Below are 17080 nucleotides of genomic sequence, written 5' to 3'. Positions count from 1 at the left end.
ATATGTGGAGAGATGAGGATATGCTGCTCAAGAATATTCCATCTGTATGTACATGATTTGTAAAACTAAATGAAAGGCTACAGAATACGCAGCATAAAGGGAGCTCTATTTTCAAACTGCTTTCATCATTATTCAATTTTTAAATGTATGTACAATAAATTGTACTCAATATATTATATTATTATGCGATAGGTTGATCTCAAGACAAAATTTATTAAAGGAAAAATAAAGACAAACTTTTCCTTTCAAGATTCACAAATTTATAGTAATTTTTTCTCAATTTTTTTTTTTTTGGCTACAAACTATGCAGATCATGAAGATCAAATGCTGAATTTTTTGGAAAATCCATGATGTTTTCAATTTTTTGAAACTTTGTCAAGTATATAGTTTGTAAGGAGGATAGCCGCGGCCTATTATTATTTTCCTCAATACAAATGCATGTTCTCTTTATGAACAATCAAGAACTTCATTCTTATGGAAATGTTTCTAGGATGATTATTCAATTTTAGATTTATTCTATTATATCAATTCAAATGCTAAATGTAAATGATGGTTTTTGAGGGCATAATCATATCAAATGAGAAAATGAATTGCATTAAATGTATTTATATTAGTCATCCTCTAAAGAAAGCAATTGGCATGAGTGAAAATTATTTTGAACATTTAATTTTCAATATTTGTGGATCAATTCTATAAATCTAAGGTCAGTCCCTTAATGACAACATCGAAAATGGATCGATTTAAATTATATGCATGCATATAATCATTTGATAAATGTATAATTAATGCTACTTTATTGAGATATGAGTGCATAAAGAAAACGTTTGGGGTTAATTAAATATGAATTGTGTGTGACATTTGGGTAGATATTGCATTTGTCAATATATCTATTTATCAAGGGATTCTCCTTAGAACAAACACAAAAATAAATTGAAAATATAATTGGTATAAAAAATTTATAATTTTTCTATCTTTCCTTTGAGATGCATTTGAATCCTAGAATTATTATATGTTTAAAAATATGTAGCATTGACACAAAATGTATGCATAACATAAGAATTTGGATATGAAAGGATATAATCATTGCATACATATAAATTTAATGTAACCTACAATGTGTCATCATGTAAATATGCAACATATATGCCATACATATTCTCCAAGTTGAACTTAGAAAATAAAGAGAAAGTTAGATTGTATGATAGGAACAAAGAAAAAGTAGATTCCATATGATTGAGGATGAAGGGTGATGAGAAAAAAAAAATGTTCATAAGGTCGAGTGAATTTGGAGAAAATGGATGGATCAATCGCCATAACGTACAATCATGGATCATAATAAGCATATTCTAATTTAACTTAATAGTATCAAATTTTCACAAGTTATTATTAAATATCAATATATTTTTGGATTCAATTGTATGTGTTTATTGGATTCTAACAGAACACCCAATCAAATCTAGAAATATATTGATATTTACTAATTTAATCTATTATGAATTACATAAAAGAGAGTGCATAATGTGTTGGACCCTTATAATTAAAAGAGTGATAATATCTAAAAAGAACTTATTTGAATTAAGTAAAATTATTTTATTGTGAGGTTTATTTTTTCTAGAAGTTAAAGCATCTAAAAATTTTAATTATGCTAAAAAAATTATAGTACATGTGCATGTAAATTTTGACAAACAAGTTGAAGTATATAACATAGCCTACTTAGAATGTACACAACACTAAAGTTCAATATTGATGGTTATTAAACATTAACAAAAATAAGTAGTATCTGCATCAACACCATCCTTTATGCTAGAATATGATAGTTATAATGAAGGATGATGAATGATGTAATATATGAGCACTTTCACTAATATAAAGTCATCTCTCTTCCTTCTCTTTCTCCCCACACATCTATTAACATGATAAGAAATTAACCATAATTATATTTATTTGAAAATAAAATTTAACTAACATAGTCTAGATCATTCAATAAGAAGAGCTCTTGGCGAGATGGAGTTTGTGCCTTTGAGCTTGTCAATGATAAAATATTATATTTTTTGAAAATATATATTTTCCAATTAGATTGTCAATTGTTATTAATCTATTATTTATTTAGTTATTAATTAATTTTTATTTAAATAAAGTTGACATTTCTTGTGAAATTTAAAAATTAATAAATTTATAAATTTATAAAATAATTTTTTAACAAAATATTAGAATGAAAATGATTTTTTTAAATGAAATAATAGATGTTTAAAAAATATACTAAAAAATTCCCATTTGTGTGCTCTTGTGAGAAAATTTGACTTGTGAATTTGGAATGGCTAAATAAGCAAGTCATATATCTATTTAACTACTGGTCCCTAAAATTGAATTGCCTTAAGCTCCAATGAATGAATAATAATTTACACCCATTTAACAAACATAAACACAAAATAGAAACGATGTACAAAATAGTTAAAATAAAATTCATAAAGGAAGACTTAGAATTTACTTATATTTTGTGTATATTTCAATAATTCTCTTATTTTGAAAATTAAAAATTAAATTTATCACATACTAATTGAATGAGAATATAAAATTTGAACATTTATAACAAGGTCAATGCATGCTTTCAATTTATTTAAAATAAATTTGAGTTTTTATTTCTTAATTAAAACTGCACATATGTATTCACTAGATTATATATCATCAAATAATTCAAAATATTTATAATTAACATCGTATGCATTTCCTTATTTGAAGGGTGAGGGGCTAAAATTGTCATCCAATGGTTGGAAATAATGTAGGAGTAATGACTACCATTGAAGTCATCTCACCCGTTCATTAATTCTTACCTTCTTTCTTTATCATTTTGGAATGTGTATTTTCACCACTTTATAGGTGATCATGCTTCAAGCTCATACTTACTCTTTGCTATTGACGATATGACCCGCATAAAACGAAGCATGGCGAAGTGCTTCCTTCCACCACTTGGATGTTGCATAGTCCTCTGAAAATATAGCTATGTTAAGCCAGGTACTCTTTATTACTTGTTCTAGTACACTAGGAAAGTGACCCCCCCACTTAAGCTCTTCTGAATCTAGAAAAACCTTCAGTCCCATTCCTATGAGCATTTTATAGATAGCTGTGGCGAGTGTACGTTTGACATCAGGACCCCGATGGTTAATAAATACATCATACTTAACCTTTCTCACAAGCATTATCGATGCACCTGAAGTAGATGTAGGTTCCGCAAATTCTTCTCCCTGTTGTTGGATGCTTGAACTAGTCTTAGCTGGTCCTACAAATTCTTGACACATTTTTCCCTCTTTCGCTACCCACTCTGTAATTGTCTTCAGCAGCATAAACGTCACAAGTTCTATGAATAACTGAAGTCTATGGGCCTCAGGATAAAAGAATGAAGCGATTAGTAAACGATGAGTGCATCTGGTGGAGAGATAGGTACTTAGTACTTACTCCTTGCTCTCAACGACCGAACCTACATAATGTGAAATGTTGTAAAGCGCTTTCCTCCACTCCTCCATTTTCTTAGAGTCGTGTTCAAGCTTGTTTGGGTCAAATGCGTAGCCTCCTTTTACATAGCGTACATCATCAGTTTTAACACAGCAGAAAATAGGAACAATTTTAGTGCCTAAGTTACCCCTGTTGTGCATGGATGATAGCTCTTCTAAGCACCGGTCGGATTGTGCATACCCCCTCTGAAAATATTGGAATGTAAAGCCAGGCCCTCTTAAAAGCTGCTTCTACTTCTTCATCCTGCAAATCGAGCTCTTTCGAATTCAAAAAAACCTTCAATCCCAACGCATCAAGTTCTTTATAAATTGCTACGCCCAGAGGATAATTAAAATGATTGATAAATACATCATAACGCGGGAAATCTTTCACAGGCATCGTGGATGCACAAGAAGCAGATGTGGATGATGGGAATTCTTCACCGTGTTGGCAATTTAACGGAACACCACTGTGCAGGTTAGAAGAAGATGCCATGAAATTAGATTTATGTGAACATGAAAAAGGTTGAGAAAAGGGGTGTTCAAAGAGAAAAGGAGTGGGTGCATATAAAAGAGCAGGAGAGGGATAAGTAATGAGAAATAAATGTGCGACTAATCGTGTAGACTGTGTGTACTCGCTGAGGTAACCGCGCGGAAGAAACGAAGAAACGAAGAAGCATGACAGAGTCTAACTAAAAGAGTTAGAGTGACTAGTTGAGCACAGCTAAAGCTTTATTTGACTTTTCGTACTCCTTTGGCCTTCTTCCAACTTTGATATTGTGGATCCACCAGAATTAAATGTAGATGGGCAATTTCTTCGAGCTCTTGGCCATTGCTAGTGTTGGAAGTAGATGCCATGAAATCAGATTTGATGAAACAAGACAACAGACACAGAATTGAAGGACAAAACTAGAAGGGTTGTTCGTCTTCTTGTTGAGATAAGATGGACCAAATAAAAAAGTCGTGGTAAAATAAATGCGCGAAAGAAGTGCTCTAGTTGTAATGTGGAGTCGAACGCAACGATTGCGCGGCTGCCAACCTTAATTGGGAAGGAAACCGCGTGGGAGAAATGCGGAAGCATCTCCGAACAGAAGCAGAAGGCGTAGAAGAATTTTTGTCTGTGGAATCCCATTTCGTCATTGTTGGTGTCTCGCCTGTTGTTCCACCGAATTTAGGGAAAACATCTAATTACCGAGTGGCTAAATGAAAATGCGTTTGCTAAATTATTCTAATTGTGTATTTTTTTATTTTAAGAAAATAATTATTTCAATATCTTTAAACTTTAGTGAAATCAAGTGCAAATACGTTGCTTCATAGACAACCTTTTATAGATAACTACGTATTCGTTGGGTACATTAAAAATTTCATCGAAGTGGGAAAAAAAGAACTCAATTTTGACGTCATCTACCTAGCCCGATCGTTCGGGATGGGTTGGATGCGTGCCCCTCCATGCCATGCCATTGCATCATACGTGGGCCCCAATTGCAGTTTGTCCAAGTGAGTGGCCATCACACGGTAAAGGCATGAAGAGTTGTGGGCGTGTGGGATGTTTTTTAAAATAAAGGTTTAAAATAAAAGTTCGCACTTAGTAAATTTTTAAAAAAATTATCATAACTTAAATAAAAATATAGTTAAGTGTCTATGGTGAAAAATCTAATTTAAAAAAAAAAAACTAAATGGACCTAAAAAAAAATTTTTTAGTGTTAATCATAAAATTTATCATTTATTTTCCTTTAACAAAGATTTTTCAAATGAAGTAATATAATAGAGTTAGTAATATAATGAAACAATTATAGAGTGATATTAACTCTATTAATTAATTAATTTTAAAATTCTAATTCAATAGAGTCATTATTAAAATCTAAGAAATAAAATAAATATTTAATATTTCATAAGAAAATATTATTTTGTTACAAATTTAATAAGGAAAATAATATTTAACATAAAAATTGAAGGAAATATCATTTGACAAAAGTTAATATTTAACATTCAATTCTAAACAACACTTTAAGTTATAAATAATAATACATATATAAAAAACAATAAGATAATAAGATTTTGAATTAGTTTAGTTAAAAATGAAAGTCTACATACATCTAATTAGATAAATATTTTATTATGATATATTTTTTAAAATTTTATTAATATAAGCATTTTAAATTTTACTAAATTAATTTATATATTAATATTTTAATCTTTTATAATTTTAATAATTTTAAAAATATTAATTAGTAAATCGAGATTATATATATATATATATACTAAAAAAATTTATATAAGTTTAACTATAAATCTAACTTAATTTTTATTATGATATACTAAAAAAAATATTATTTATAGTAACTCAAAATATAATATTTTTATGTAGAGTTAAAATGTAAATTTAACTTTTAAATATAGTATTATTAAACACTATTTAATTTAAAATATTAATAACTCTAACTAAAAATAAATCTAGCTATTAATAAATTGAACTATTAATAAATTTAACTTAACCAAAATTGAATCAAACATAAAAACAAGCACTATGAATAAATAAATAAATGTCTGTGCTTCCAATGCAAATGCACTTGGATGACGGGGCCGATAGTTGCCATGCCATGCCATGGATGAGTGATGTCATCTATCCAGCCCCATGGTTATGGATAGAGTGGCATCATCTATCACTCTATTATCGCTTCATTATATTACTTCATTTATATCACTTCATTTAAAAAATCTTTGTTAAAGGAAAATAAATGATAAATTTTATAATTAACACTAAAAAACTTATTTTAGGTCCATTTAGTTTTTTTTTTATTAGATTTCTCACCATAGACACTTAATTATATTTTTATTTAAGTTATGATATTTTTTTTCAAATTTTACCAAGTGCAAACTTTTATTTTTAACTAGATTAATTTGAAAACATATTATCTAATTAATATTGTATATTATAGTTATGTCAAATTATATTAAACTAATACATAATCATTTAAATTTACTAGCATTAATGAAAATTAAATTTAATTAACATGAAAATTAAAATATAGATTTATTATGTAAATGATAATATGTATTAAACAAATAAATCTACTTATATATTGAATATCTTAATGATATATATTAAACTTAAAAAATATAAAATAATAATAAATATACATAATAAACATTATTAGTTCGATAAAATAATAAAATATTAAATATTAAAACTAAAAATTTAAAATTTATAACTAATCACATGCACATATACGAAATATTCACTATTTTGAACCTTTATTTGAAAAAACATCCCACACATCTCCTCATGCCTTTACTGTCTAATAGCCACTCGCTTATAGAAAGTGCAACGGGGGCCCGGAGATGCAATTGCATGGCATGGCATGGAGGGGCGCACATCCAACCGATCTTGAACAATGGGGCTGGGTACACGACACCGTTGCATAATTCCTAAGCAACCTTGAAGTGGGCACCTTAAGTAGGAGAAGAGAGGAGACCCCCTACTACAAGTTTTGTCATAGATACTTTTTAGTTATTATTTTTTAAAATTCAAGAAAATGATGATGTGGAGATAATGCATGTTCATTTACTAATAGTTGATCATATTTTAGCTTTCTTGGTTGCTGATTGTTTTACTTTTTAATTGAGTTGGATATGTTAATAATTGTCGAGTTCTAAGCCTAGATTACTTATTATTTATTTACTATTATTTATTATTCAATTACTATTATCTACGAAGTTAGCCCGAAAGGTTATACAAATCTAAGCTTTGACCTTGGCATCAAATGATACATCTTCCTAAACTTGAGTTGGTGGTGACAAAAACTACAATAATGCCGAAGGGGCCAAAGGGATGCTGATCGAGAGGAAGAGAGATGCTAAGATAAAGAAGAGGGACATGGAGAGGATAGGAGAGGGAGGGGAATTTAGAGAAAGAGGAATGGAAGATATAAATATATAAAGAAAGCACATTGAGATAGGGAGTGATGTAAAGATAAAGATAGAAAGTGATATTTAAGGAGGACGAGATGAAGAGATAAGGGATGCATAGTGATGGAGAGTTAATGAGATAGAGGAAGATGTAGGAGAAAGAAATATGAAAATGTAAAAATTTAAATATATTGCATGTATATATACAAAAGTAAGGTCAAAATTTTGTTTAATTGAGCTCTTGGATCTACACATGTACCCATTGCACACTAAGGTACATTGCTGAAAGTTTCATGTACAAAATATGACAGTTGAATATATGAAACAATACAACCACTCAAAAAAATGAATTATATATATAAAGAGTTCTAGATGGTCTGCAATTCTACACCTGGAAGTCTTCGAATTAAAAGCCCTTTCCAGACGATAATATATATATTAAGAAAGTGGATTTGGCGCAGAGTTCTAGATGGTCAGCAATTCTAGATTATCGGCTGGAAGTCTATGAATTTAGTAGTGCTTAGCAGATGATACTTCTGCAGGTCTTCTGCGCTGTTACTTATGCAAAGACTGGTCGGCAATGAATGGTTTCAGCCACTCTTTCTCTTAGATCACTATCATTTCTTCGCTTCATGAAAAGTGAAATGAAAAGAGACAATTTCAAAAAGATTGATTGGAAATTCCTGTGTGCTAACTTCCTTTCTCCTTTGTCTGCAATGAGCCACTTTTATTATTCTTATTTAATTACATCGTATCCCTTCACACTTCTCTGTTCGTTTCGCCTGGCTTCCTTCACATTTCTCTGTTGCACTACCTGCACCTCTAAGCTTTTTATATGTTTTGGATTTCTCTTCGCTTGATTAATAACATGAATCCGTTTCTTCTTTTAGATTTCCATCTTTTTCCCTTTGTTGTTTTGTACCGTCGAATCCAATTTCATGGCATCATCTTCCAACACTAGCAGTAGTTTTCCGCATGTTGCAGAATCTGCACCATCCGATGTATTTATTATTCACGCCAAACATTTGCTAGCTAGACTCATGATCTCTGAAAAGCTTAAATATGCAGCCATGCAAGTGAAGGTTTTTCTGAATTTAGAAGAGCATTAATTGGTGGATCAACAAGTAAAAACAACAATTGATTGTGCTTCCCTGCATTTTGTCATATTTTCAAAGGAGCATGCTCAATCCAACCGCTGTTTGGAACAGCTGGCATTCATACATAGAAGAAGGAAAATTAGTAGAATTGTTCCCATCTTCTACCAAGTTAAGCCTAAAGATGTACGATATTTGAAAGGAGACTATTTTGACACATTTGAGCGATACAAACGAGAAGGCAAATATAACTCAGAAAAGTTTCGCAAGTGGAAGAAAGTACATTTCAGAGTTTCACATTATATGGGGATATAACGTGCTTGGTGTTCTAGAAATAGTAATGAAAAGAGGAAAGGTTCATATAACCATATTCTCAATGAACTATGCAGAATCAAAGTGGTGCTTGCGGGAGCTGGCATTAATGAAATCCAAAACTTGTGCTCAGATTATTCCCATTTTCAATGGTGTACAACCTAAACATTTTCGATATACGAAAGGAGTTTTTGGGGATGCCTTTCAACGACTTAAAGAGAAGGTTAGATTCACCTCAAAGCAGCTTCAGAAGTCGAAGGAAACACTCTTTGGTGCTTCATGGCATCTCAGTCCAATCCTTCATAGCAAGGATTGAGCATCAGTCCCTAATTATTCATTTCTTATCAATTACATAGTTAAACTCTTATAAGATAATGTTTAGTTGTTTGATTTTTTTCTTGTATTTCGTATTAAGTGTAATCAAAACTCTTAAAGTCTAATGTTTATTTTCTCACATCTTTTTGTTATATATGTTGACAGATGAGGATATGCTGCTCAAGAATATTCCATCTATATGTACAGGATTTGTAAAACTAAATGAAAGGCTGCAGAATACTCAGCATAAAGGGAGCTCTATTTTTAAACTGCTTTCATCATTATTCAATTTTTAAATGTATGTACTTTAAATTATATTCAGTATATTATATTATTATGCGATAGGCTAATCTCCAAACAAAATTTATTTTAAAAAAAATAAAGCCGAACTTTTCCTTTCCATATTCACAAATTTATAGTAATTTTTTCTCAAATTTTTTGTTGTTTTCGGCTACAAACTATGCAGATCATGAAGATCAAATGCTGAATTTTTTGGAAAATCCATGATGTTTTCAATTTTTTGAAACTTGGTCAACTATACAGTTTGTAGGGAGGATAGCCGCGGCCTATTATTATTTTCCTCAATACAAATGCATGTTCTCTTGATGAACAATCAAGAACTTCATTCTTATGGAAATTTTTCTAGAATGATTATTCAATTTTAGATTTATTCTATTATATCAATTCAAATGTTAAATGTAAATGATGGTTTTTGAGTGCATAATGATATCAAATGAGAAAATGAATTGCATCAAATGTATTTATATTAGTCATCCTCTAAAGAAAACAATTGGCTTGAGTGGACATTATTTTTAACATTTAATTTTCAATATTTGTGGATCAATTCTGTAAATCTAAGGTTGGTCCCTTATTGACAACATTGCAAATGGATCGATTTAAATTATATGCATGCATATAATCATTTGATAAATGTATAATTAATGCTACTTTATTGAGAAATGAGTGCATAAAGAAAATGTTGGGGGTTAATTAAATATGAAATATGTGTGACATTTGGGTACATATTCCATTTGTCAATATATCTATTTATCAAGGGATTCTCCTTAGAACAAACACAGAAATAAATTGAAAATATAATCGGTATAAAAAATTTATAATTTTTCTATCTTACCTTTGAGATGCATGTGAATCCTAGAATGATTATATGTCTAAAAATATGTAGCATTGACACAAAATGTATGCATAACACAAGAATTTGGATATGAAGTGATATAATCATTGCATACATATAAATTTAACGTAACCTACAATGTGTCATCATGTAAATATACAACATATATGTCATACATATTCTCCAAGTTGAACTTAGAAAATAAAGAGAAAGTTAGCTTGTATGATAGGAACAAAGCACACCCAATCGAATCTAGAAATATATTGATATTTGTTAATTTAATCTATTATGAATTACATAAAAGAGAGTTCATAATGTGTTGGACCCTTATAATTAAAAGAGTGATAATATCTAAAACAAACTTATTTTAATTAAGTAAAATTATTTTATTGTGAGGTTTAAGTTTTCCAGAAGTTGAAGCATCAAAATTTTTTAATTATACTAAAAAAATTATAGTACATGTGCATGTAAATTTTGACAAACAAGTTGAAGTATATAACATAGCCTACTTAGAATGTACACAACACTCAAGTTCAATATTGATGGTTATTAAACATTAATAAAAATAAGTAGTATCCCCATTAACACCATCCTTTATGCTAGAATATGATAGTTATAATGAAGGATTATGACTGATGTAATATATGAGCACTTTCACTAATATAAAGTCATCTCTCTTCCTTCTCTTTCTCCCCATAGATCTATTAACATGATAAGAAATTAACCATAATTATATTTATTTGAAAATAAAATTTGACTAACATTGTCTAGATCATTCAATAAGAAGAGCTCTTGGCGAGATGGAGTTCGTGCCTTTGAGCTTGTCAATGATAAAATATTATATTTTTTGAAAATATATATTTTCCAATTAGATTGTCCATTGTTATTAATCTATTATTTATTTATGTATTAATTAATTTTTATTTAAATAAAGTCGATATTTCTTGTGAAATTAATAAATTAATAAAATAATTTTTTAACAAAATATTAGAATGTAAAATGATTTTTTAAAAATGAAATAGTAGATGTTTAAAAAATATTACTAAAAAATTCCCATTTGTGTGCTCTTGTGAGAAAATTTGACTTGTGAATTTGGAATTTCTAAATAAGCAAGTCATATATCTATTTAACTATTGCTCCCTAAAATTGAATTTTCTTAAGCTCCCATGAATGAATAATAATTTACACCCATTTAACAAACATAAACACAAATTAGAAATGATGTACAAAATAGTTAAAATAAAATTCATAAAGGAAGACTTAGAATTTAATTATATTTTATGTATATTTCAGATAATTGTATTATTTTGAAAATTAAAAATTAAATTTATCACATACTAATTGAATGAGAATATAAAATTTGAACATTTATAACAAGGTCAATGCATGCTTTCAATTTATTTAAAATAAATTTGAGCTTTTATTTCTTAACTAAAACTACACAGATGTATTCATTAGATTATATATCATCAAATAATTCAAAATATTTATAATTAACGTTCATTAATTCTTACCTTCTTTCTTTATCATTTTGGAATGTGTATTTTCACCACTTTATAGGTGATCATGCTACAAGCTCATACCTTTCTCTATTAGCTCTATCTGTACAATTTGGTTTTGAGGACGAGGGATTTGTATGACTAGGATTTTTCCACTAGTTAAGATGTGTAGTCTATGGAGAGTGATGATGGAGACCTTGAGGCAGTTGTGTGAGAGCATATAGTAGGAAAAAAAACCCTGAAAAGCTCTATGTGATGGTTTCCCATGTGAATTTTACAAAGCTCTATGGGATAACATTTTTCCTAATATGCATCATGTATATATGAAGAAGCATACAATTCTCATTCCCTAGGCAACATTATTAATAAGGGTAATATCAAATTCATATCTAAAGCTAGTGATCATGAAGACATATGCAATTGTAGGCCCATCACTTTGTTGAATGTCTCCGACAAGGTCATTGCCAAGGCTCTCTCCCTTTAAATCTAGCATCTGCTCCCATAGATTGTTCATCTTGAACAAATTATTTCCATTAAATTATGATATATTCTAGATAATATTTTTTTTTTTGGGGAAGGTATGGAGTAGGCTCATTTGTCCAAACTATAGGCCTTGATTCTTAAGATTGATTTTTCCAAAGCCTATGATTGGATTGAATGACCCTTCATTTTTGCCATGCTTCAAGCCCTGGGGTTTGGCACAGTATTTCTGTAATCAGTTTAGATGCTTTTTGGTGATGCCTCTACTTGTATTACCATAAATGGCCAGCAATATGAAACTTTCAGGATCTACAAATCTATCCATTGAGGTTTTCCTTAGGGCGTTCTATTTATGTTTTGGCGACCGAAGGGTTAGGCTATCTTCTTGCCAACACTATCTCTCGGGGTCTTGTGTGTGGCATAACTCTCCCAAATTCCTCTATGTAGCTTGTGAATGCCCATTTTGCAGATGACTCCTTTCTCACCCTCCTGGAGGATGAAGATAATATTGCCAACGCTTTACAATACTTCAATACTTTTTGCCTTTCCTTTAGGTCTACTATTTAATTGAACAAGACCCTTTGCTATAGACAATCCTTCTTGTCAAGCCCTCAATGGTTGTAGGGTTATGGGTGGAAATGAGTTTAGCATGGCAAAATCTTTCAATTTTTCGGCATTCCTTTCTCTTTTTAAGATTCCCCTGTGGAGTTGTGGAATGTTTTCTTGGCACAAATTGAGAAGAAATTGGACTATTGGATTACCAAACCTCCCTCTCTTGCAAGAAAATTTCAGATTTATTCTAAAGTGTTGGCTGGTACACATGTCTATTATTTATCATGTTTTGCTCCTTCCAGAGCTCCATACCTCAAACTTGAATGCCTCCTAAGGGATTTCATCTGGACCTCTGATGTTGTGCATCATGAGTTTCATGGAGCTCCCTAGGACTTTTATGTCTACCTAAAGACTCCTATGCTCTTGGACTGCTTTCCACTCAAAAATAGGGGATTTCCCTCTATGCTAACTAGGTCATTTGGGATCTCACTAGCAATGGGGCCTTGAAAATCTTATTGTGCTATTACATTTCTTTGGGCACAAAAATGCCTTGAAAATTGACTAAACTGTCAGAAACCGCGGCCTGAAGAAGTGTAGAAGCATCCAAAATCTACTAGACCACTAGTCAAATAACAATGTCTTATCCACAATTTTTATGCACCTCTTGAAAGAACATCTACAGGGTGACGCGGAAGTCATCGTGTCACATTACTCACTACTTTAATATCTACGTGGAATATATCAATTACTTGAATAGTTATTGTACAATTATTTACATTTAGAATTTTGTCCGCAATTCAGAGTCCTGTAAAACTCCATCTACATCACTCAATGGACATTCTGCGACCATCGGTGGTACTTCTCTAACCTCTGTCCCCACACGATGAGCGATATGCTCGAGCACCGTGTTTTCGTCGCTATAAATGCAAACACAACATTGAATAAGAATCAGGTTGTAACAGTTGACTTTATTCTGATAAAATATAAAAGAAAATTGCAGAGGATGCATTGATAAATAAAATGTCAAGCAATTAATACTCACTCCTTGCTCTTAACGATGTGGTCTACATTAAATGACACATTGTAAAGTGCCTTCTTCCACTCCAAAATCTTTTTTGAGGCATATCTTCCCATCTCTACATGCTTATCAAATGCATGAGCATAGTCCCCTTTAGCAGATCAGACATCCACAGGGTCAATAGGAACAATTCTAGTGCCTGTCTGTAGCATAAGTGTCAGCTCTGACAAACACCAAGGGGATTCTGCATTGTTCATGGAAAATATAGCAATATGAATCTTAGCACTGCTTATTGCTTCTTCTCTTACACCAGCGATGTGATCCCCCAATCTAACCTCTTCTGAATCTAGAAACACCTTCAGTCCCATGTCCTTAAGCTTGTTATGGATAGCTAGGGCCAATGAACGCTTAACATCAGGACCGCGATGATTAATGTGAATGTCGTAACGGACATCTCTCGTAGGCCTTGCGTATATTTGACCATAAAGAAATGCCAATTTACCCCGTGGGTGAATGATTGGAAAAGTGCTACCTAATTTGAATTCTTGAGCCTCTTTACCTTCCTTCGTTACCAAATCCGTCATCTTCTTCAGGAGCATGTACTTGTCGCTGAGATATCCAACAGCAAAGGAAACATAATAAACTTCAGATTTGAAAATATCGATTTAAAAAGTTCGTGAGCCTAAAAAGGAGGAAGGAAACATGCAAAGAATGTATCATCAAGAACTTGGGTTAACTGCCTTGATTGGAGTAATCAGTACTTACTCTTTGCTATTGACGATATGACCCGCACAAAATGAAGCATGGCGAATTGCTTCCTTCCACTCCTCCAGCTTCTCTGGGTTATATCTACCCTTGTCTTGGTGCCGCCCAAATTCCTTACCATAGCTTCCCTTTCCAATATATCTTAATTCATACGGAAAGACATGGTAATAAATGGGAACAAACTTACTACCTTCTCTTCTGCTAATCAATGAAAGCTCTCGCAAACACCACTTGGACGTTGCATAGTCCTCTGAAAATATAGCTATGTTAAGCCAGGTACTATTTATTACTTGTTCCAGTACACTACGAAAGTGACCCCCCCACTTAAGCTCTTCTGAATCCAGAAAAACCTTCAGTCCCATTCCTGTGAGCATTTTATAGATAGCTGTGGCGAGTGCACGTTTGACATCAGGACCCCGATGGTTAATAAATACATCATACTTAACCTTTCTCACAAGCATTATCGATCCACCTGAAGTAGATGTAGTTGCTGCAAATTCTTCTCCCTGTTGTTGGATGCTTGAACTAGTCTTAGCTGGTCCTACAAATTCTTGACACATTTTTCCCTCTTTCGCTACTCACTCTGTAATTGTCTTCAGCAGCATGTCTTCGTCCCTGGACACATTCGACGACGAAGAAAACAGAGTAAACATCACAAGTTATATGGATAACTGAAGTCTATGGGCCTCAAGATAAAAGAATGAATTGATTAGTAAACACTGAGTGCATCTGGTGGAGAGATGGGTACTTAGTACTTACTCCTTGCTCTCAACGATCGGACCTACATAATGTGAAACGCATTAAAGCGCTTTCCTCCAATCCTCCAGTTTCTTAGAGTCGCGTTCAAGCTTGTTTGGGTCAAATGTGTAGCCTCCTTTTACATAGCGTACATCATCAGTCCTAACACGCCAGAGAATAGGAACAATTTTAGTGCCTAATTGACTCCTGTTGTGCATGGATGACAGCTCTTCTAAGCACGGGTCAGATTGTGCATAGCCGTCTAAAAATATTGGAATGTAAAGCTAGGCACTCTTAAAAGCTGCTTCTACTTCTTCATCCCGCAAATCGAGCTCTTTCAAATACAGAAAAACCTTCAGTCCCAATGCATCAAGCCCTTTAAATTGCTACGCCAGAGGATGATTAAAATGATTGATAAATACATCATAACGCGGGAAATCTTTCACAGGCATGGTGGATACACAAGAAGCAGATGTGGATGATGGAAATTCTTCAGCGTGTTGGCAATTTAGCGGAACACCACTGTGCGGGTTAGAAGAAGATGCCATGAAATTAGATTTAAGCAAAAATGAAAAAGGTTGAAAAAAGGGGCATTCAAAGAGAAAAGGAGTGGGTGCATATAAAAGAGCAGGAGAGGGATAAGTAATGAGAAATAAATGTGCGACTAAACTCGTAGACTGCGTGTACTCACTGAGGTAACCGCGCGGAAGAAATGAAGAAACGAAGAAGCATGACAGAGTCTGACTAAAAGAGTTAGAATGACTAGTTGAGGACAACTAAAGTTTTATTTGACTTTTCATACTCCTTTGGCCTTCTTCCAACTTTGATATTGTGGATCCACCAGAATTAAATGTAGATGGGGCAATTTCTTCTAGCTCTTGGCCACGGCTAGTGTTGGAAGTAGATACCATGAAATCAGATTTGATGAAACAAGACAATAGACACAGAATTGAAGGACAATACTAGAAGGGTTGTTCGTCTTCTTGTTCAGATAAGATGCACCTAATAAAAAAGTTGAGGTAAAATAAATGCGCAAAAGAAGTGCTCTAGTTGTAATGTAGAGTCGAACGCGTCGATTGCGTGGCAGCATAAACGTCACAAGTTCTATGAATAACTAAAGTCTATGGGCCTCAGGATAAAAGAATGAAGCGATTAGTAAACGATGAGTGCATCTAGTGGAGAGATGGGTACTTAGTACTTACTCCTTGCTCTCAACGACCGAACCTACATAATGTGAAATGCTGTAAAGCGCTTTCCTCCACTCCTCCATTTTCTTAGAGTCGTGTTCAAGCTTGTTTGGGTCAAATGCGTAGCCTCCTTTTACATAGCGTACATCATCAGTTTTAACACGGCAGAAAATAGGAACAATTTTAGTTCCTAAGTTACCCCTGTTGTGCATGGATGACAACTCTTCTAAGCACCGGTCGGATTGTGCATACCCCCTTTGAAAATATTGGCATGTAAAGCTAGGCACTCTTAAAAGCTGCTTCTACTTCTTCATCCTGCAAATCGAGCTCTTTCGAATTCAGAAAAACCTTCAGTCCCAACGCATCAAGTTCTTTATAAATTGCTACGCCCAGAGGATAATTAAAATGATTGATAAATACATCATAACGCGGGAAATCTTTCACAGGCATCGTGGATGCACAAGAAGCAGATGTGGATGATGGGAATTCTTCACCGTGTTGGCAATTTAACGGAACACCACTGTGCAGGTTAGAAGAAGATGCCATGAAATTGGATTTATGTGAACATGACAAAGGTTGAGAAAAGGGGCG

The 17080-nt window shown here is 32.4% G+C and overlaps 1 protein-coding gene across 1 annotated transcript; it reads right to left on the bottom strand.

Annotated features, from left to right (window-relative positions):
* Window positions 1-13960: 13960 nt before the first annotated feature.
* On the bottom strand, window positions 13961-14926 carry LOC149544148 (putative disease resistance protein At4g11170). The gene is made up of 2 exons (XM_089795907.1): window positions 14565-14926; window positions 13961-14408 (listed from the first exon to the last, which is right to left on the bottom strand). The coding sequence occupies exons 1-2, from the start codon at window positions 14924-14926 to the stop codon at window positions 13961-13963; spliced, it is 810 nt and encodes a 269-aa protein (XP_089652033.1).
* Window positions 14927-17080: the final 2154 nt, after the last annotated feature.

Source organism: Cupressus sempervirens, chromosome 8 (assembly GCF_028749045.1).
Source record: "Cupressus sempervirens isolate cs-2001-9-10 chromosome 8, ASM2874904v1, whole genome shotgun sequence".
Taxonomy (NCBI): Eukaryota; Viridiplantae; Streptophyta; class Pinopsida; order Cupressales; family Cupressaceae; genus Cupressus; species Cupressus sempervirens.
Note: the sequence above shows the minus strand (reverse complement) of the source record. Positions and strands in the feature narration are given on the sequence as shown.